Raw genomic sequence first — 22587 nt, 5'->3', positions numbered from 1 at the left:
GGAGATTCCAGCACCAGGGAGCTGGAAAATTAAAAGCTTAGCTGTCAGTGTTTGTGGAGTGTGGAGCTAATGAATGCATTAGACTAGATTAGATTAACAAGTTATGAAGGCAATATTTGCCAATAATACCTATGCAAATTGATCCATCTGCGCAATCAATATATTTGAGCGAGCATCCATCTCGGTAATGGCTGTCAATATATGTGAGAACAGAATCAATTTAAAGTATATAGTAGGCCTACAGAAGTTGAGACCGATGCTTTTATTGATATTCTTCGTGAACTGCGATTGCACTCCTGTCCTACAGGGGCAAGCGTAAGCAGCACTTAGCTGTTGTCCGTACTTAGCATGTTAGCTAACTGTTGTTTTACTACACTCAGACCGGCTTCAACTAATATTTCAGAAACCTGTTCTTTGTAAAGCGCACAGTAGAAGAACGTAGGTCATTGTGAAAAGAGCCTGTCAGAATACGGTCTCTACCAAAGTCGCCGACAAGCTTGTATGTTGTATGCATAGACTATACCATATGACACGTGAGTTGCTAAACAGGTCGTTTTTGTAACACTGGGGTGTGCGCTTCTCGTTAGCCATGCTTGAAAGTCAAACCCGCTGTCTGTCACAATGATAACCGATCACAGGCCAGCGTCGGCGGTGTTGTGATGTGCCTTTGCACCTGAAGAGGTAAGCTGGATTTTGAGAATGGTCTGCCCTGAAGTTAGGTTACGTTAATATGGGTAAATTGGCTACATAGCATCAAGCTACATGCATACAGGTCTACTCTCAGGTTTGACACTTGACCAGTGTAGTGACACTCGTGTATTTGAATACTTGAACTCAAATGCAATAAGGCTCTGATATAAAGATTTATAAATGTAGGCAGAACTATGGCACGTGTCAGCATCTCAAAGTCTAAGAAACTGTGTGGAAGTTTCTTACCTGTCATCTTCATTAACTTACTGTTATCTACATTTCACATTTAACTTACTACAAATCCTTTCTCTTTATCCGCAGCTGTGACAGACACTTCAGGCATGACAAAAGAAGACAGCATTTCACATGATCTGAACTGATCTTGAACAGAACCATGGCGACCAGTATATCTCAATAGCCTGAATATGACACCCTCCTGATCAAACCTGGTCATTCCCATCTCCCCCTTCCTCCTCCTCCTCCTTCTTTTCTCCCCTTCCTCCTTCTCCTACCCCCTCCTCTTCCTCACCAGCCATGATGCGCCTGAGATCCCTCAGACTTGGCTTGTCGCAGCTGCGGTTCTTCCGCTTGAGCCCGGCGTCTCGGGACCAGGTGATGGACCAGCTGCAGGCGTGCTCAGGCGAGGACCAGGTCCTGGAGGTGGTGGGGCGGCACAAGGCGAAGCTGTCGGTGGGCCACGTGGGCTGCGCCATGGACCGGCTCTGGCACCTCCAGAAGAAGAGGCCCGAGCACCTCCGCACCATCGACCAGGTGCGCGCACACCCGCAGTTCCTCACGCTTTGCGTGCTGGCCGAGAACAAGATCAGCCAGATGGACGACGACATGGTGGTGGACGTGCTCTACGATGCACACAGGTGTGTGTGTGTGTGTGTGTGTGTGTGTGTGTGGTGGACGTGCTCTACGATGCACACAGGTGTGTGTGTGTGTGTGTGTGTGTGTGTGTGTGTGTGTGTGTGTGTGTGGTGGACGTGCTCTACGATACACACAGGTGTGTGTGTGTGAGTGTGTGTGATGGACGTGCTCTACGATGCACACAGGTGTGTGTGTGTGTGTGTGTGGTGGACGTGCTCTACAATGCACACAGGTGTGTGTGTGTGTGTGTGTGTGTGTGTGTGTGTGGTGGACATGCTCTACGATGCACACAGGTGTGTGTGTGTGTGTGTGTGATGGACATGCTCTACGATGCACACAGGTGTGTGTGTGTGAGTGTGTGTGATGGACGTGCTCTACGATGCACTCAGGTGTGTGTGTGTGTGTGAGATGGACGTGCTCTACGATGCACACAGGTGTGTGACAGGTGTGTGTGTGTGATGGACGTGCTCTACGATGCACACAGGTGTGTGTCTGTGTGTGTGTGTGTGTGAGATGGACGTGCTCTACGATGCACACAGGTGTGTGACAGGTGTGTGTGTGTGATGGACGTGCTCTACGATGCACACAGGTGTGTGTCTGTGTGTGAGTGTGTGTGATGGACGTGCTCTACGATGCACTAAGGTGTGTGACAGGTGTGTGTGTGTGACTGTGTGTGTGTGGTGGACATGCTCTATGATGCATTCAGGTGTGTGTGTGTGTGTGGTGGACGTGCTCTATGATGCACTCAGGTGTGTGACAGGTGTGTGTGTGTGTGTGACACTGTGTGTGTGTGTGTGGTGGACGTGCGCTATGATGCACTCAGGTGCGTGTGTGTGTGTGTGTGTGTGCGTGTGTGTGTGTGTGTGTGTGTGTGTGTGTGTGTGTGCATGCGTGGTGGACGTGGTGGACGTGTTCTACGATGCACTCAGGTGTGGGACAGGTGCGTGTGTGTGAGAGAGAGAGAGAGCGAGAGAGATTTCCAGCTGAGTCTTTTGACGTTCCAGGCTCTACCTGTTTTGCTGGACAGACCTTTATTAGATGGCCAACCTGACCACAGCCAAAACATTTCATCGAGTTTGAATTGACATAGATCGTGTAATAAAAGTAATCAATCTTCAAATTTAGAGTCACATCAATCCGCGTTTTTCAAGACCATGTACACGGAGCGCCTAAAAGAAACAACATTTTTTAACAATGACGATTTAGACGCAATGGGGGGGGGGGGGGGGGGGAGGAGAGAGGGAGAGAGAGAGAGAGAACGTGCTCTACGATGCACTCAGGTGTGGGACAGGTGTGTATGTGTGAGAGAGAGAGAGTGTGTGTGTGTGTGTGTGACAGACATTGGGTGAGGTAGGCAGTGCAGGCCTGATAGAGTTCAGGCATGGTGCCTGAATCCAGGCTTGAGCTTGGCCATGTACAATGTCAAGAAAAGCTGTTCTCTCTATTGTCTTTGAATGAATTTGATCATTTCAGGCACAAATAATGTCCTGCCTATCAGCCCTGAGTGTGTCCAGGTTATGGTGAATGATTGCTACAAGTCTGGAAGTTAAAATACAATCAAAATGCTTAATTGAACGTGAGGTGTTTTCCGCAGACTCGGTGTGGAATCCCACGATTCCCTCATCCAGCAGTTGGTCACGGAGGCGTGGAACAGACTGGACAGGTGAACGATCTATCCAATCCCTTCCAATCCTAAATCTTGAGGATTGGAAATGCATTTCAAGCATTCGCAAATATGCATCTTTCATGTTCATCTTTATCTTTAGTATATTTTACTGTTCTTTTAGTCATTTTATTTTTTTTAATTGATATGCTTTCATCCTGTTTACATTGTAGTGTATGTTGTGTGTGGTGTCTTAAGCTGCTGGGACCTTGAATTTCCCCATGAGGATCAATAAAGTATCTATCTAATCTATGTTAGGCTGAGTATTGCAACAGTGTGTTGAGATGTGGACTTCCTTTTCTTCCAGAGTTGAGATGCCCGCACTCTCCAAGTTCACGGTCAGCTTGATTGGCCAGCACCACTATCATAGTACTCTGATGGGCGAGATCACCGAGATTGTCAGACAGAAGCTTCACTTGATAAACGATGTGAGGTGGGTGCTGGTTGTCCTGTGCTGTTTGGTTTTGTTCAGAAACTCAGGTTCTCTGTTTGTCTACAATATGTCGTGTGGACACATGCACGGCATCAGACAACTTTAAAGTACCTTTGTTCCCCAGACTGAGACCCCACTTAAAACTTGTGTGTTCTCTCTCCTGTGTTATATGTGGTGAGGTCGCCCGCTATACTATTAGGACATCCTTTTATATTGATCTCAAGGTCCGATTTCCTTCATAAGCCCACTTTATTGACATCCATCGTCGTGAACATTGATAGTGAAGAAGACTCAAGGTTTTTTGTTAAGGCACCAGGATTGTTATTAAAGCAACTCAAATTGCTGTAAGTGAATGTACTGTAGTGCAACATCACCTCAGCCTCGTTTTTGCCCTGAAAATGTTCAAAATGGCACTCGTGTGACACAAGCGTATTGGAGTATTCTCAACATGCCTCCTCGATCCTCGATGCTCGATCCTCAAGGGGTGTTCCCACTGACACTGGATAGACTATCCCATTGTTTTCGCCCCATCATTCCCCCCCATCAGTGAGGATGGAGGCCCGAGGAGCGATGGAGGACGTACAGTATAAAAGTCCGAATGAGAGGCAGCCAGTGAAGTCCAGAGAGCTCCTGTTTCCTCCTCTCCGCCTCCCCCTGCTTTGAGCTTTGTTTGTGTGCTGTGTGTGCGGTCACTACATGACAAGTTGTAGTGTCTCCTAGGAATCTGAATTTAGGCCTCATGTCCGCATCAAATTTCAGCAGAGTAAAGCCAACATTTACATCAGGAAAGGAAATAATTGATTGTGTCTTACGTTAAGAATGAACAAATAGATTAATAGTTAAATAAATAAGTTTTCCTCGGCCCTCTCTGCTCTGCTTATCTCCTCAGGATAGAAAGTGTGTGTGTGTTTTCCTCAGTCCCTCTACAGTAACTAACGGCCGCTCTGCTCTCCTCAAGATGGAAAGTGTGTGTGTGTTTTCCTCAGTCCCTCTGACTAACGGCCACTCTGCTCTCCTCAGGATGGAAAGTGTGTGTGTGTTTTCCTCAGTCCCTCTGACTAACGGCCGCTCTGCTGTCCTCAGGATGGAAAGTGTGTGTGTGTGTGTGTTTTCCTCAGTCCCTCTGACTAACGGCCGCTCTGCTGTCCTCAGGATGGAAAGTGTGTGTGTGTGTGTGTGTGTGTTTTCCTCAGTCCCTCTGACTAACGGCCACTCTGCTGTCCTCAGGATAGAAAGTGTGTGTGTGTGTGTTTTCCTCAGTCCCTCTGACTAACGGCCGCTCTGCTGTCCTCAGGATGGAAAGTGTGTGTGTGTTTTCCTCAGTCCCTCTGACTAACGGCCGCTCTGCTGTCCTCAGGATGGAAAGTGTGTGTGTGTGTGTGTGTGTGTTTTCCTCAGTCCCTCTGACTAACGGCCACTCTGCTGTCCTCAGGATAGAAAGTGTGTGTGTGTGTTTTCCTCAGTCCCTCTGACTAACGGCCGCTCTGCTGTCCTCAGGATGGAAAGTGTGTGTGTGTGTGTGTTTTCCTCAGTCCCTCTGACTAACGGCCGCTCTGCTGTCCTCAGGGTGGAAAGTGTGTGTGTGTTTTCCTCAGTCCCTCTGACTAACGGCCGCTCTGCTGTCCTCAGGATGGAAAGTGTGTGTGTGTGTGTGTGTGTTTTCCTCAGTCCCTCTGACTAACGGCCACTCTGCTGTCCTCAAGATAGAAAGTGTGTGTGTGTGTTTTCTTCAGTCCCTCTGACTAACGGCCTCTCTGCTGTCCTCAGGATGGAAAGTGTGTGTGTGTGTGTGTGTTTTCCTCAGTCCCTCTAACTAACGGCCGCTCTGCTGTCCTCAGGATAGAAAGTGTGTGTGTGTGTGTTTTCCTCAGTCCCTCTGACTAACGGCCGCTCTGCTGTCCTCAGGATGGAAAGTGTGTGTGTGTTTTCCTCAGTCCCTCTAACTAACGGCCGCTCTGCTGTCCTCAGGATGGAAAGTGTGTGTGTGTGTGTGTGTGTGTGTGTTTTTCTCAGTCCCTCTGACTAACGGCCGCTTTGCTGTCCTCAGGATGGAAAGTGTGTGTGTGTGTGTGTGTGTGTTTTCCTCAGTCCTTCTGACTAACGGCCGCTCTGCTGTCCTCAGGGTGCTCTCAACCCTGATGAGCACGGTGTCCGCTCTGGCGTCGCCTCGGCTGCAGGACGCGCTCAGCAAGAAGGCCAGCATCCTGCTCGACTCCATGGACGTCAACCAGTACAACAACCCACGCCGCGTGGTGCGTCACATAAGTGGAACACACAGATAGATAGATAGATAGATAGATAGATAGATAGATAGATAGATAGATAGATAGATATGCTTTATTCATCCTCAAGGGGAAATGGCAGTGTTTCAGCAACAACACAAACACAACATTCAACATACGGTATACATACAAGCATACATCTATACAGAGACTTTCTCTCTGCCCAGAGAGGAGTCATTCTAAAGTGCTATTGCAGTTGGTAATGATAGACATTCCCTCTTTCTGTATCAGTTTGGATATTGTAGGCCTTACAGTAATTTCCTGCGTATAAGCCGCAGAGCAGTATTTATGTTTGTGTCCTCCTTTGTTATCTCATGCATATTTTACATTTTTTAAAAAAAATATATATAATTCCTGTGCACCAGGTGCAATTCATGCGTTACTCCAAGCACATGGACCGTGAGCTGCTGGAGAAGTGCAACCGCCTGCTGCTGCTCAACGTGGAGCGGATGCACGTCCAGGACCTCTTCCTGATCTCGGGCCTCTACCAGGGGCTGCAGTTCAACAACTGCGACTTCCGCCTGGCCTCGCGCCAGCGCCTGCTGGAGCTGGTGGACGCCAGCAGCGACCCCTTGTCCTTCGCCAAGCTCTTCGCCTTGCTCGGGCCCATGGCCGACCAGGAGACCCGCGAAAGGTACCGGCCGCAGAGATTAAGGGCGTACTCACACTAGGCAATTCGTTACCGTACCCGAGTACACGTGGCCCCTAAAGTCCGCTTTGTTTGATAGTATCTTGATCGTAATGAAGGATGAAGGGACAGTAAAGTTGAATCGAATCTAATCTAATCTACTGTATATATGAGGCGATATTGTTCTAATAGAGCGCTGCGCTGTGCTGTACTGTGCTGTGCTGTGCTAGGCTGGAGAATATGGCCCTGCTCCTGGCGGACGAGCTGAGCGGCCAGCAGGCTCTGACTGTGGCTGAGACTCTGGAGGAGCTGAATTGCAGGAACCCCCAGCTCATCAGCAAGTAAGTATTTCTTCTTTTTCTTTCTTTTTTTTTTAAGTATATTTTTTGGGGCTTTTTGCCTTTATTTGTGCCAGTAAAGACTGAGACCGGAAATGAGTGGGGGAGAGAGAGCTGGGGTGAGATGGGGATATGACCGCAGGCCGGACTCGAACCTGGGACCCCTGTGGGCACTCGGACCCGTACGTGGTATGAGCGCTGTAGCCTGTTGCTCCACAGCGCCCCCACGCCCCCCAGCAAGTAAACATTTCTGCCCTCGTCCTCACAGTTTGCTACCCTGGAAATCCAGAGTTCTTGCGAGAGCACAATTTGAATAGTGTCCGCAAGATACTCTGGCCACGAGCAATGATGCACGTTACGTTTACCCCCACCATCTGGGGTAACCAATCAAATCGGGCTAGGGGCGAGCTTTTACGTCAATCTGCATCAACATTTGTCACAACTTTGTGCCAGTGGGAGTTAGCTGATGTCATTGTTATTGTTCTTTTGTGCATGCGGGTCAGTTCAGAACCGTAAACAGTTCACACTGGATTCTGATATAGGCCACATTTTAAAAGGTGATGTGAACAGCCGAACAAAAAGTCGGATCAGAGCAATTGAGCATTAACATTTGAGTCGGATCAGAGCAATTGAGCATTAACATTTGTGGTGTGAACGTAGCCTTACTTTGAGTGTGCCCACAGGTTTGCCTCTGTCCTGCACAAACACCTGGACCACTACCGTCCAATGGAGGTCGCCAGGGTGACCCATATCCTCACGGAGCTGCACTACCAGAGTCCTGCCTTCTATAACCGGCTCCGCAACATCATGCTCCAGTGAGTTCTAAAGCCCACACACACACACACACACACATAGTGAAGAGTTAACCCTACTGTATGAGCCCGATTGACACAAAGTATATATACACAAACAAGTCAGGCCAGATCAGCTCGTGTCACAAATATGGAGCACAAAAAGTGTCAAAAAGTCATTTTTCATCACTAAATATTTATTTCTGTAAGGCACACACCACATATTTCTGTAAATTGTTCAGCCCCAAAGTATCCCTCCACCATGGTTCTTATATTGCCATTTTTAGGGCAGTCAGGCCTACACAACCATGAAAGTCATGTCGAGCTGTCAGCTTGCTGTGGTTAGATACACACATATCAAAATGTAAGAATTTGTATAGTATGCTTTTTTGTATTTTTATTAATACAAAATCAAATCAATGCAAGTATTAATACATTATATTGTGGCAGATCTGGGTAGCCTAGACTGTGCTGAAAAAAAAACCCAATATGTAGCATGTGTGAATGGCACTTACAATGACCAGGATAAATGCTTCTAACTAAAGGAAGTGAAAATGCCCTTAAAACAGGGTTTTATAAGTTAAACCATAAAGAGTTGTAGAGATGCAATAGTGAGACAAGGAAGCACTCACACGTAAATCCAAAGTAGAGAGAGACGGCAAGTGTGTGTATGGGAGAAAGACACTCTCTCTCTCTCGCTCTCGCTCTTGCTCTCGCTCTCTCTCTCTCTCTCTCTCTCTATCTCTCTCTCTCTCTCTCTCTCTATCTCTCTCTCTCTCTCTCTATCTCTCTCTCTCTCTCTCTCTCTCTCTCTCTCTCTCTCTCTCTCTCCCCCCCCCTCCCCAGGTTCCTGCAGACGAGCGTGTACCCGTACGAGGTGACGGCGCTGATGCGCGTGCTCTCCCGGCTGCCGTCCCCCCGGCTGGACGACGCGGCGCTGGCCCGCGTGGAGGCCGTGCTGCCCCAGTGCAACCTCAGCGACCTCAACAACCACGCCCAGTCCATCGCCAAGCTGCTCCGCTACGACCCCACCTACCTCCACCACGCCCCCAGCCGCTACGTCAGGTGTGTGTGTGTGTGTGTGTGTGTGTGTGTGTACGCCCAGTCCATCGCCAAGCTGCTCCGCTACGACCCCACCTACCTCCACTACGCCCCCAGCCGCTACGTCAGGTGTGTGTGTGTGTGTGTGTGTGTGTGTGTGTACGCACGCCCCCAGCCGCTACGTCAGGTGTGTGTGTGTGTGTGTGTGTGTACGCCCAGTCCATCGTCAAGCTGCTCCGCTACGACCCCACCTACCTCCACCACGCCCCCAGCCGCTACGTCAGGTGTGTGTGTGTGTGTGTGTGTGTGTGTGTGTACGCCCAGTCCATCGCCAAGCTGCTCCGCTACGACCCCACCTACATCCACCACGCCCCCAGCCGCTACGTCAGGTGTGTGTGTGTGTGTGTGTCAGCGCCCCCAGCCGCTACGTCAGGTGTGTGTGTCTGTCTGTGTGTGTCAGCGCCCCCCAGCCGCTACGTCAGGTGTGTGTGTGTGTGTGTGTGTGTGTGTGTGTGTGTGTGTGTGTGTGTGTGTGTGTGTGTATGTGTGGGGCGGGACTGCTTGTGTTGGGTTGTATGATAACCTTTGTCAACATCGGACATCCCAGTTCCAGATAGTAAAGGTCCTGTCATATATTCTTTCTACCTGTGCACATTACACAGGTGATATCACTATTTATCTGATCTACCTGGATGCTGATTAGGATGAGCTGGTTTACTAAATGTTTGGATCAAATACTTGGCAGGACTTTTACTTTCTGAACCCGAGATGTCCGTCTCTGCTTGTCAAACTAGTTGGTGTAAGGGCAATTAGCCAGTGTAGAGATCAGTTTGGTCTTAAGTCTGGACTTGAAACTGGCAAAAGTTGGAGCATGTTGCAATGAAAGGTTTATTGTTAGGGGTGTTTCAATTTGAATTACTGATTTGAATGTGCTGAATAAGATGCATAAATACATGATTCCTTGTTTGAATGACGCAAAGCGTTTGAATCGCCGCGTGTAAACATGAGACTGGGCCCAAGCGTTTGAATCGCCGCGTGTAAACATGAGACTGGGCCCAAGCTGGGGCACACCTGGCTGGGACACCTGCGCCGAACACCGGCGGCCTGGGAATGGAACCACTCGAATCACTTTCACACAGGGCCATGTCGTTTTTGATCCCCCCCCCCCCCCCCCCCTTAATAATAAGAACCTTCATTTAAAAACTGCATAATATTTCAATTTGTTTGATGATCTTAAACATGTAAGTGTGACAAACATGCAAAAAAAAAAAATAAGAAATCAGGAAGGGAGCAAACACTTTTTCCACACAACTGTATGTAAAAACGGGTCTTATTTCTCTTCTCCCCTAGCCTCCTTCAGAGCCTGATCCGCTGCGGTCACGAGAGGCTGGGCCACGCTGACCGCCTGGGGCTGCTCGTGGAAGAGCTACGGTACATGACGGGGGAGTGGTTCGAGGAGATGCTCCTGGAGGAGTCGGTGGCCGCGTGTCGGAGACTGGCCGACCAGATCGCCCCGGGCAACATGGCGGACATGGCCGTTTTCCTGACCCGCTCCACCTACCTCAGCCCGCACCTCTTGGACCGCATCGCCGAGGTGACCCTGGAGAACATACAGCAGGTGTGTGTGCGTGTGTGTGTGTGTTTGTTTGTTTGTTTATTATTTAGATCTGCATTAGCTACGCAGCAGCTATTCTTCCTGGGGTCTTTGATCAGAGTGACAAATGTAATATTCAAATACACAGATGACAACGGACATGACATACATCACATGGATGCATAATGCACAGACAATACATAATTACATTTCGCATAAAACATGGTTAAAGAGACCCTATGCAACTTTTTCATAGTCATAAAATCGATTAGAAATCGTTGTTTTGCTTGACTGACCAGTTTTATCGAAAACAGTCACATTTCCTCCCGCCCCCGGTGTCCCTATCCGCTATTGCAACCTTGCAGTTTCTGCAGGAGACGATCGTTCCCTGTTCCCTTCCCAAGAAGAACCACGCTTACAATTTATACATTTATATATAGCCTATATATGTATAAATATACACGCTAAAGCTGTTGGGGAAGCTCTGCAGAGAAATATGCAAGCATAAAACGAGCGAAAATTAAAACCGAAACCGGAGATGAAATCGCCAATCCTGCATAGTTTCTCTTTAACATCACATGACAAATACAAAACAAAACACAAACAGACTAACAGCAGCATCAATTAAAGTTGATATTTAGATAATGACTTTTATTTCTTTATTTGTTTCTTTAAGCTATGAAGAAGAGTAGTAGGATAAGGGAGTGAGTTCCACTGTTGCATTGCATATATAACTGTACGTTGAATCATAGACTTGGATCTTGGTAAGGTGAAACAACCTCCAGCTGCATGCCTTGTTGAATATTTATGTGTCACTGAACTGAAGAACAAATTTCTATAAATAATAATAAAAAAAACCATCAATGATTAGATGACAAAAATCTAGCTTTTACATCTAACCAACCTAATGATTCGTGCATCTTAATAACATTAGTTCTCCTTCCACAAGAAAGAGCTGATCTTGGGTGACGTTGTAATGTTTGTGTAATTGTCACTCTTCTGTAGATTCACTACTCGTCCATGTACGCCATCTTGGTGCCTTTCTCCTTGCTGAACTACGACACTCCCCTAGTGGACGAGATGTTCAACGCGTGCATTCAGCACCTCACACCACACATCAGTAAGATCTCATGCTCATATTTGTTATTATACAATACTACATTTTGAAAGGTAATACACATGATGTTTAATAGATTCTTGCATATGCCGCTATAAGAAATGTGAAAATCTGTTGTTAACCCCAAGAAATTACTTCTAATTCTAATATCAATAACAGTGATAATAGAATGGTATAACACAGTAGATTTGTATTCATGTAGTTCTTGAAGCACAGCAAAGTTTGATTTCTTCAGTTCTGTAGTCCTAGTGGAATGTGATTGAGATGGTTCTTTCAGTTGCCATTATCAGTGTATTGCATATTTGGTCTAGTTTGAACGTTTATTGGAGTGTAGAAGCTATACTAAACTGAAGGTACAAATAGTGTCATCATAACACTCAGTTGTTACTTAAATGTTTACACCTCCTCAGTTGTGAGGTTGCCGAGATGCAGACCCACACTTTACAGCCAAACCTAAGAAGTGCAACCCGGCTACTGGCTTTGGATTTGAGGAGCTGCACTGTATGTAAATGTTCTCTCTGTCTCTCTTTCTTTCTTTCTTTCCTTCTTTCCTTCTTTCCTTCTTTCCTTCCTTCTTTCTTTATTTCCTTCTTTCTTTCCTTCTTTCCTTCTTTCTTTCTTTCTTTCCTTCTCTCTCTCTCTCTCTCTCTCTCCCTCTCTCAGGCTCGTTTGACCCTCACCTGCTGGTGCTGCTGGCTCACCTGCTGGCCATGGCTGACTACTTCCCAAAGGAGATCATCAAGGAGATCTTCACAGTCAACTTCCTGGGCAAGCTGGACTCCCAGTTGGAGAGTGAGTATAGACGTCCACAGGGCGCTCATGACGCCCTTGGGGTAATTTTAAAGGACAGTGGCCACACAAAAATGAAATAATATAACAGCATTTTAGCAGTTACATTTTTATTCTTAGTTGCTAATGAAGTCCTAGAGATGACAATTATCAGAGGGAGAATACGAATAAAAACTATGGTGACTCCTTACTCTTGTGATTCTGTTGAGTTGATTAAAAGCTGATCTAGAGTGTGTGTAATGATGTGTATATACAGTCATTTCCTGTGTATAAACCGCAGGACAGTATTTTATGAAAGTTAAAAGAAGCAAAGCCATATTATTGCCATATTAACTGCTCCCATGTATTAACCTCATAGCTGAAGAAATGTTGTAAAATCAATGTATAAGCCGCGGCTAATAGTCGGGGAAATTACGGCAGAGTGCGTGGCTTTACGGTGTGCGTTGGTTGGGTGTTTTTGTGTGCAGCGCTATCAGACACCCTGAACTGGCGGATCCGACAGCGCCTCATGGAGCTGAACCGGGCCGTGTGTCTGGAGTGCCCCGAGCACCAGGTGCCCTGGTTCCACGACCGCTACTGCAGACAGCAGCAGAGGAGAGGTATGGCTCCCTAGGGGCGGAGGAACTCATCTCTAATAGGCCTCTCCTGTGTTAACTACAGGGAATGGTTCTCATCTCTTGTGTGTTAACTACAGGGAATGGTTCTCATCTCTTGTGTGTTACCTACAGGGAATGGTTCTCATCTCTTGTGTGTTAACTACAGGGAATGGTTCTTATCTCTTGTGTGTTAACTACAGGGAATGGTTCTTATCTCTTGTGTGTTAACTACAGGGAATGGTTCTTATCTCTTGTGTGTTAACTACAGGGAATGGTTCTTATCTCTTGTGTGTTAACTACAGGGAATGGTTCTCATCTCTTGTGTGTTACCTACAGGGAATGGTTCCCATGTCTCTTGTGTTAACTACAGGGAATGGTTCTTATCTCTTGTGTGTTAACTACAGGGAATGGTTCTCATCTCTTGTGTGTTAACTACAGGGAATGGTTCTCATCTCTTGTGTGTTAACTACAGGGAATGGTTCTCATCTCTTGTGTGTTAACTACAGGGAATGTTTCCTACATGTCTTCCCGTCCGATCCAGCAGCAGATCCTTAAGATTCTCGGGGAGGTTCTTGGCGGGATCGACTGCGCCCGCGTAGCCGTGGTGACCCCATACTTCTACACTGTTGGTAAGCAAGCGCACGCTACACACCTCCATACTTCATGCTTCTATACTTACTTTACACACACTCCACACTCCTCTACCATACTCAGTCATACTTCGCCATACTTCTACACTCGTTCCATAGTCCTCTACACACACTTCACGCTCCTACTCTTCTATACTCACTCCACACTCTTCTACACTCATTCCATACTTCTACACTTGCTTCACGCTCCTCTTCCTCCTGTTCTCACTCCACACTCTACTACACATACTTCATTCTCTACATACTTCCACATGTACTTCACATTCCACACTCTTCTACATAACATTTCCACACTGTACACTCCTCCATACTTCCATGCTATCTCCACATTCTACACTCCTCCATACTTTTGTACACTCTCTCCACATTCCACACTCCTCCATACTTATGTACTCTCTCCACATTCTACAATCCATACTTCTATACTCGCTCCACATTCTCCTTGATGAGAGTTTTGTTGTGTGTGTGTGTGTGTGTGTGTGTGTGTGTGCGTGCGTGCGTGTGTGTGTGTGTGTGTGTTGTGGTCTCTCCCCAGACTTTGAGTTTGTGTTGGACCGACAGGGCCAGCCCGTGCCCTACTCCGTGCCCAGCCAGCTGCAGATGGGTGAGGAGGGCAAGGTGCAGTGGATGTCCGACGCTACTGAGGATGGGGCGGAGCTCCCCCCAGGACCCCAGAGGTAGACACACACACACACACACACACACACACACACACACACACACACACACACACACACACACACACACACACACACACACACACACACACACACACACATAACTCACAGTGAAATGGCAAAATGTGTTAAAAATGTTGTTCGCTGCCAGAGATGAGATGCTACTCCTTTCAAAATGCACTAGACCAGGGGGGAGCAGTGAATTAGTGAACATTTGCAAATAGTTTTCTCTTTGCCTTGAATTCTCCACGAACTTTTGCGAACACCAATGAAATGGACTGTTGAAAAAAAAAAAAAAACGGTTAAATTTAACTGTTTGGACAGAAGGTGTTCAGCATGATTGTTTACCACTGTTGAAGGAATTTGGACGTACAGTAATTCTAGTCGGAGCATCAAGGGTTAAGGGGAAGTAAGACGGTAACAAAATCCAATCAAGTCAAACAAACGGTTAATCTGACCTTTTGTTTTTTTGCCGTCTTCTCTGTTGAAAAGAATCGCCCTTGACTTCCTTGGCCCAAAGTCGTTCTGCAAAAACTCTCGGCATATCAAAGCAGATGTCCTTTTGAAAAAAAGGCACCTTGAAATTCTTGGATACCATGTCATCCAGGTAAAGTAAAAGATGCTGGTGTTTGTAAATATGATTATTTGGGGGAAATGTTTTTAATATAATGTGGTGTCTGTTTATTTGTGTATAAGAATATATGTATGTGTGTAGTCATTTAAAAAAAAAAAAAATGTGAGCAAAGTAACTTGTATTATTAGCTTCTCAGATATTCATAATCACCATTACCCCCATTGACCTGTACAGACATTTTTTGATGAAATACTTTTTCTATTCAATTTTATCATCTTACATAAATGTATGGTCTACTTTGTGAGGTTTAAGCCTGCTAATGTTTCAACTGTTGGTTTAGGCTGCTTTTTCCACTGTAAAGCACTATGTGGAATGCGTTGTGAATAAAACCTCCCTCCTAATTTGATGGCTTCCCCTCTCTGCTTCTGTAGATCCCTCACTATGAATGGAACTCTATGGAACTGTCCACTCACGACGCCTGGCAACAGTACCTAAAGAAGAAGATATTCCCCGACTCACCATGAACTTCTGACGGACATGAAAACATTATGCACATTTACATATACAGTATATGTATTTTTTTTATATATATATAAAGGTCATGTAAGTCAGTGCATTGCCACAGGTTCATGGATGGACATCGTCTGAAGATGACCACGATTATGAGCAAGAAGGGAAAACTGACTGGGGATCAATTCATCTTGCAGTATGATAGTGTGACTTATCCAAAAAAAAAAACGCCTTGGAAAATATATTATGTCTGAGTTTGAATTCCATGTGCTAATATTGAGTGTGACCCCTGTTCTAACAGCGCTACAGAATATTTAATAAAATGTCTGATGCTCTTTTGTACACATTTGGACATAATCTTTGATTATGCCATTTAAAGCAGTATATGTGTGTATGGCAGAGGAGGCTTCTATAAGACTACAGGTGAAGCAGTGCTTCACCAAAAAAAAAGTAAACATAAAAAATAAAAAAAAACCTTACAATAATCCCATTTTCACTGTTTTGAAACAGAAAGACAGTCATTAAGACGAGTTGTTTTCCTGAATTCAATTCTGTGAGTGACAACAGCGCCATCCCCACACCCGCGGTGAAACAGACAATTGCAGTGAATCAGACGATTTTCTTGCTTCACTACCATCGATATCTTTTCCCATTGACTTCAATGTAAATCGAGTGAAACCCCCCGCGGCTCGTGGATTTTTCCCGTTTCAATGGATCCTTATGGCAGATAAGTCCCACCCGTGAAGCAGTGACCGATAGGGTAGAATTTTGCACTTCCGTCACTTGAATATGATTGACACAATACTCTGGCCAGTCAACGCCTTCATAAGGCAACTATCGTTAACTGACTTTGACAGCGATGATTTAGGAGAGCTTCATAATCAGCAATAACAACACATAATTTGTTGAACAGTCATTTCATAAGACATATCTTTATTTTTCCGTGTAGATGAGGATTTTGTTACTTAGGGTTAGTGAATATATTTTTTGTTTCCTAATATAATTTGTTTAGCAAGAGCCCTTACAAGCTAGGAGGGTATTGCTAGGAGGGTAGCTAGCTTCGTTTCCAGTCATAATATGAGGACAAATTACGAGTGGAAGCAGAGGGCAGACCAAAACTTTCTGTGGAAATTACACAGCTCGTTGATGCTACGGTAAGGAGACATTTCAATTGTAGAATGTGAGGAAGAACCGTGAGTAAGGCTGAACGATATACCGTTATGTAAGGGATAATCAACGACGCGCCGTGCGTCTATAGGAAAATAATGCACGTTCGAAGTGGTAATAAGGTCCCGACGCTGCAACCGCTTCGGTCGACGGGGTTTGCTCTGGGTTTGCTTCACCAACATTTTTGGTGACCAGCCGCCACTGGTGTATGGACAATCACATGAAAAGCAGCTTGGTCTATACAACTTTATTTTTTTTTTATAAAACAACTTATTAACACAGATTCTATTTAAAGTGAAAAGTCTTTTTTTTAACAACATGTGGCAGTGTCCTATACTAAACCTCTGCTAGTTTATGTTGAGAATAACAGACCTGAACAGTGGTCAGTGGTCAGCAACACTGATTGAACTCCGTTTTCACACATGATATGCATCTGCTGGGCCTATCACAGCAGAGTAGGAAGGCCATGCCTCAACCCCACAACAACCATGCAGGAACACGAACATAATTAAAAAAAAAAAAAAAATGGAATATTAGTGCGAAACCCCAAGTCACTCCACAGTGTACGAAAACAAAATAAGTGGACATGTTTGAAAATAATGAAATGTGAACTGGTAGAGTTTGTTGTTCTGAAGGCAATGGTGCCCTCTAGTGGCACTAGTAGCGTATTAGTATTGGACATTCCTGAGCCAAGAGATCCTGCTCAAATTTTAGAGTCTGTTGGCGTAATGCTTGTGAAATTTTGCAGGCTACATGACCACTCTCCTGTAAAGCATCCCCAACAGTTCTTGCTGAAACTTTTGGACGAATCTAGCACTTCTAAAGGAATCACTTGTTCAGTCCAGCACGCAGCGTTGCCAAGGTGAAACTCCAACAAACAAAATTGTTGAACAAGAATGGTCATGAAAAGTGGATGTTGTGCTTCTACTATCTTCACATTCAGAAGGCACACTGGTGGACAAAACACCCACCAGCAGTTTAGTAACATTTTATATCAGAAGACAAGCATCCTTGATTCATTGGGTCTAGTGGTGTGTAAAACTTTACATCACTCAGTATCAAAACTTGAAGCTCTCAGGCACTGTGTCAGTCTGTTTAACATTCTGATATAGATGATTATATAGAACCGCTTTGAAAGGTTTCTGATAGTCAAGCACAGAGATTTTCCTTTCTTCAAGCCCTGCTGTATGATATAGCATACTACACTATCAACTTAAGCCTTCCTTAGACTGACAAGATTTGGGAAAGATTCTTGAAAGATTGTACTCCTAATGCCCCTCATTCAGACTTTACTCAAAAGACTACAGTCTTTCAAAAATCTTTCCCAAATCTTGTCAGTGTAAGGTAGGCTTTAGCCTTTGACAAGATTTGGGAAAGATTGTAGTCTTTTAACTAATGCCCCTCATTCAAGCTTGACTCAAAAGACTAAAATCTTTCAATAATCTTTCCCAGATCTTGTTAAAGTCTGTCAGTGTAAGGTAGGCTTTAGTTGTGTGCTATTAATTGTGATGGTTATTTTTTTTCCCAATGTAACAAGGAGACCGCAATATGACTTGTGTGATTTTCTTCTTCTGGTATTTCTTGCTTTCTGGCCGGTGAGTTGCCTCTGTGCGTGTGCAGGAGGAGGGGGGCGGAGTTAGAGTTTGGGCATCTTGGCGGGGTTGAGGCGCATGGACACGCAGGTGGCCCCTGTGGCGTAGCGCATCTCCCTGATCAGACCCGTCCACTCCTTCTTGTCCTCCTCGTACCTGCAGGGACGGACAGTGAGACGGGTGGCACCATTTGACGATTTCATAAAGACTTCTTTACTAAAAAGAGTTCCTCAAGGTTAAAAACATCAAACACTGAAGGGTACCAAGAAGCAAGTATAGGCAAAGTTTTCCTTGAGGAGTCATTGAAAAAGTGCCATGAAATACAATACATTTTTATTTGTATCTATAATCAGATGTGTTTGAAAATTGACTATAAATATAATAGAGCTGAAGTATCCCTACAAAGCCTCCACCATAGCCCTGTGCCGATGAACCCATACTTACTGCCAGATGTCTGAAAGTTCCGAGGGGGCACACTCCTTATCGTCCGTCTCGACCATGGTGTACCCCCCCACGGTGAACAGGGCCCCGTCACTGCTCACCACGTTCATGGAGCTCCGCTCCTGGGGGAAGTCTGGGAGGGCCTCCCACCTGGGCAGAGGGGTGAGCAGTTCATGGTTAACTAATTACCTCCCACCTGGGCAGAGGGGTGAGCAGTTCATGGTTAACTAATTACCTCCCACCTGGGCAGAGGGGTGAGCAGTTCATGGTTAACTAATTACCTCCCCCAATTAGGTTATGTTTTCAACTGGGTTTGTTTGTTTGTTTGTTTGTTTGTTTGTTTGTTTGTTTGTTTGTTTGTTTGTTTGTTTGTCTGTTTGTTTGTTCGCAAGATAACTCAAAAAGTTATGGATGAATTTAGATGAAATGGTCAAAAAAGGTCCGAAATGACCTAAGGGAGAAACAACATTTTGGGAGTGATCCGTATCACCATCTGGATCCAGGGGGCGGTTATGTTTGTAATGGATGTGCCTCACACACACACACACACACACACACACACGCACACGCACACGCACACACGCACCCACACCAAAACCACATACTTGTTTGTTCCGAAGTCGTAGGCCTCACATGAGCTCAGCAGCCCACCCTCGTTGACCCCTCCCACCACGATAATCTTCCCCTTGTGCACGACCGCGCCGAACATGGACCGAGCAGTCTTCATGGCCGCCACCTCCTTCCACTCGGCCTTCTTGTGGTTGTACACAAACATCTTGTTGAGGTGCTTGCTGTCAGGGGGAGGTAAATGGAATGTTTTCACTCGATGATGACAATAAAGGTCAAATGAAAGTGAAATAAAAAGGCTCGGCATGACACCACCTGGAATGTTTCACGCACTGTTGTCCAAAATTGAACTTGTACTGTTAAATTACTGACATGCAGGTTTAAATTCTACAAGGAGGAAGGAAATGCTACCTGGTGTAGATTCATACAAAAGGTGCTCTTGCGGGAGGCAGGTAAAATGATTAAAAACAAAACCCCAACAGGTCTCAATACATCTGACACAAGTCCTCTGGGAATCTGTTTTTGATGCATATTCATAAAAATATAAAATAAGTTGACTGACCCGTCGTCTGTCTTGCCTCCTATAGAGTAGATCATTCCGTACTGTGACACGACACTATGGCCGTGTGTCCTCAAGGGTTGCTTCTTGGTCTCACTCCACTTCAGTTTACTGTAAAGCACACAGTCAGATTAGTTACTACATTAATGCACACCATCTGTAATAAACTAAACATTATAGTAATATGTAATGAACAGTGAAATGAAATGCTATAGGCAATAAACAGGTAATAGTAGGTTTTAAACTCTAGTAAAATATAATATTAAAGGACAGCAAATACACTGTATAACAATGAATATTTTGTTCCATTCTTACTCAATATCATAACACATCACTGAGTCCAAGGACTCATTGCTCTGTAGGTCTTTGCCACCAATAGCAAACAGGAAGTTGTCACATTCCCCCATGGCGAATAGACATCTGGGGGAGGGCATAGGGGGAAGCGCTGTCCAATCAGCAGAAATGGGGTCCAGCTGAAAGAGCCACGCCCATTTTGTTAAGGATCTGTCCTCATTATATATCTAATGTGATAACAGTAACATTTCTTATAATGTTCCTAATATAGCCAACATTTGAAATGTCAAGATAGCTGATATGCATTTGAACAGAATATATCACACATTTACAGAGGTTACAACTCAGTGCATTTCATGATTTTAAACAGTCCCACTAGGCAGTTTATCTAATATGTAAGTTCAAACTGCAGCTAACAGAAGTAACACCAGAGTGGAGCATCTTTGTAAAACTGCAGCTAACACTTAACACTGTGAGGTACCTGATAGAAGTAGCACTGGAGCTGGCCGTCTTTGTTGTCGTCGTCCATAAACAGGCCTCCGACCACGAACAGCTGGTTCTTGGCGGAGGTGATGCTGACGTGGTTCCGCGGGATCTGCTCGGCCAGGGCGGCCAAGGCGCACTCGTTCTCCACCGAGTCGTACGCCACGGCCGCCGTGTCGTTGATCATCAGGATCATGTCCTTGCTGAACATGCCGACCCGGCGCGTGTCGTTCAGGTACCCGGGCAGGCCGGCGTCCTCCTCCCCCTCCTCCTCCTTCCCATCTTTCCCGTCTTTCCCGTCTTTCCCATCCTTCCCTTTCTTCGCTTCCTTCTTCTTCTTCTCGGGCAGCTTCCCGGCGTACGCGTCCTTGATGACCTCCACCTTCTTCGCGAGCTCGGGGTCGGCCTTGACGATGTCGTCCGTCTCCACCTTCTCCTTGAAGTACTTCTCCGGGATCAGGCGGAACCGGACGTGGTCGAAGGCGTCGCCCAGCGTCTTGAGGCGGTGCTCCTTGTCCTTGCGCACCCAGCGCATCAGCGTCTCGAACACCAGCTCCTCCTTCTCCACGTTGAGCGAGTCCACGCCGATGATGGCGAAGAGCTCGTGGGCGGCCAGCTCCAGGAAGTCCTTCTCCTTCGACAGCGTCTCGAAGCGGTCCGTGATGTAGTCCCGGGAGGCCACGGCCAGCCGGGGGCAGTTGAGCACCAGCCCCATCCGGTAGATGGCCAGGCAGTTGCCCACGGAGAGCTGCTTGAGGAGATAGTTGGCGCAGATCGTGAACACCGAGGGGATCTGGAAGCGGTTGGCCACGGCAAAGACGTCCTGGACGTTGTCGTCGGTGATGTCGATGTCGGCCGCGTACAGGTAGTTGATGATCATCTCCATGATGGACGGGTCGACGTTCTCCAGAACCACTTCCTTGTTGCCCTCGGCGGACTCCCCCTTTTCCTCGTCCTCCTCGAAGAAGAGCTCCCTGAAGTAGGGGCTGCAGGCGGCCAGGATGAGCCGGTGGCAGGGCAGGCTGCGCTCGCCCACCTTCAGAACGCAGTCCACAAACTTGTTCTCGTTCAGCAGCTCCTTGAGGCCGTCCTGGAGAAGCGTGCTCTGGTAGAGGCGCAGGTCCTCACGTATACCTCCTGGCTCCATGTCTTGATGTGTGTGTGTGTGTGTGTGTGTCCGGCAGAAAGCAGGGGGCAGAGGGGGGTTAGCGTGAATAAGCTGAGAGGGGAGAGAGTTGTGGAGAGAGCTTCACCGATGGGATAAAAGAGAAAGGATCCCTCTCTCTTACAAGAGGAGAATTGGCTTGGGTAGTCCCTGGAGGAAGCGAGCAGGGTAGTCCTGAGCCGGTCGGAGAGAGAGGAGAGGAATGGTAGAGCAAACGGACGGAGCCTCTCGGGCGTGGGTCGTCTGGTCCTCTGGTCTTGGCACAATGAAGAGGAGGCGGGTTGGGCAGCCTTGGAGGCAGTGGGGCAGCCCGAATCACCTCCCGCAAATTTAACTCCGCCGCCGCTAAATTTAGCGAGGCCGTCACAGCCTGCTGGAATTCAGGTTGGCCGAATCGGAAAACAGACGAGGACACTCGGACAGCTGTCACGGAGTGAAAGAAACAACTGCTGAGCTTTAGTCACTTTGTGAGTGTGTGTGTGTGTGTGTGTGTGAGTGAGTGTGTATTTATGACGGGGTGCATTCCCCAGGAGAGAACACGTTTGCTCCAACTGCCCTTTACATCACTCTATGAGCTGTAGTAGTAAGTGATACCAGAAGGTAACAGGGGCAATAGTAAGCATAGCATTGGGGCAACAGAATACACAGCACAGAGGATGGGTCTGTCTGCCCAAGGGTCATCTATAGAAAGAGAGGATGAATATAGCTCTTGTCTGATGGGGCAGGTGAGGCTCGAGGGTTCGAGATGTTTCTTAATGCAAGTGACCAAACGCACAAGGACTGCTGGCATCGTCACCCCAGATGATGATTCATCATTGATCCCTCACACCTCACACTGTAATTCGTTTGTATTTAACCATGAGTATGATTTTCCCAGAGTCCGACCTTCCAAAGCAAGGGTCAGTGAACAGCTGCCAGTCCGACAGGTGACGTTTGTCCGTCCACTCTAGCTGTTAGTGAAGCACTCTGGCTCTTGCAGAGTCGTTTGTAAATAGCTCCGGGATTATTGTTAGCAAAGCATCGCGGCCTAAAGCAAGCGGATGACTCAGATGCCCCCCTCCCCCCTCCCCCCT

The 22587-nt window shown here is 46.5% G+C and overlaps 2 protein-coding genes across 4 annotated transcripts; one reads left to right on the top strand and one right to left on the bottom strand.

The window, feature by feature from the left end:
• Window positions 1-327: 327 nt before the first annotated feature.
• fastkd1 (FAST kinase domains 1) lies at window positions 328-15654 on the top strand. 3 transcript variants are annotated; one of them, XM_062534903.1, is made up of 17 exons: window positions 329-681; window positions 1021-1565; window positions 3158-3226; window positions 3534-3659; window positions 5782-5911; window positions 6307-6575; window positions 6800-6910; window positions 7591-7722; window positions 8545-8763; window positions 10090-10357; window positions 11339-11453; window positions 12114-12242; window positions 12707-12838; window positions 13342-13464; window positions 14021-14162; window positions 14655-14769; window positions 15168-15654. In XM_062534903.1, the coding sequence occupies exons 2-17, from the start codon at window positions 1225-1227 to the stop codon at window positions 15258-15260; spliced, it is 2514 nt and encodes an 837-aa protein (XP_062390887.1). In that variant the 5' UTR covers window positions 329-681; window positions 1021-1224; the 3' UTR covers window positions 15261-15654. The 3 variants fall into 3 exon arrangements, with proteins under 3 accessions (XP_062390889.1, XP_062390887.1, XP_062390888.1); XM_062534904.1 differs by having other exon boundaries at window positions 1012-1565; XM_062534905.1 differs by lacking the exons at window positions 14021-14162; window positions 14655-14769; window positions 15168-15654 and having other exon boundaries at window positions 328-681; window positions 13380-13464.
• A 999-nt stretch (window positions 15655-16653) lies between these two features.
• klhl41a (kelch-like family member 41a) lies at window positions 16654-21797 on the bottom strand. The gene is made up of 6 exons (XM_062534900.1): window positions 20348-21797; window positions 19888-20045; window positions 19576-19683; window positions 19052-19237; window positions 18450-18596; window positions 16654-18161 (listed from the first exon to the last, which is right to left on the bottom strand). Exons 1-6 carry the CDS (start codon window positions 21494-21496, stop codon window positions 18050-18052), a joined length of 1860 nt encoding a protein of 619 aa, XP_062390884.1. The 5' UTR covers window positions 21497-21797; the 3' UTR covers window positions 16654-18049.
• Between the last annotated feature and the right edge of the window lie 790 nt (window positions 21798-22587).

This window comes from Sardina pilchardus, chromosome 4 (genome assembly GCF_963854185.1).
Source record: "Sardina pilchardus chromosome 4, fSarPil1.1, whole genome shotgun sequence".
Taxonomy (NCBI): Eukaryota; Metazoa; Chordata; class Actinopteri; order Clupeiformes; family Clupeidae; genus Sardina; species Sardina pilchardus.
Note: the sequence above shows the minus strand (reverse complement) of the source record. Positions and strands in the feature narration are given on the sequence as shown.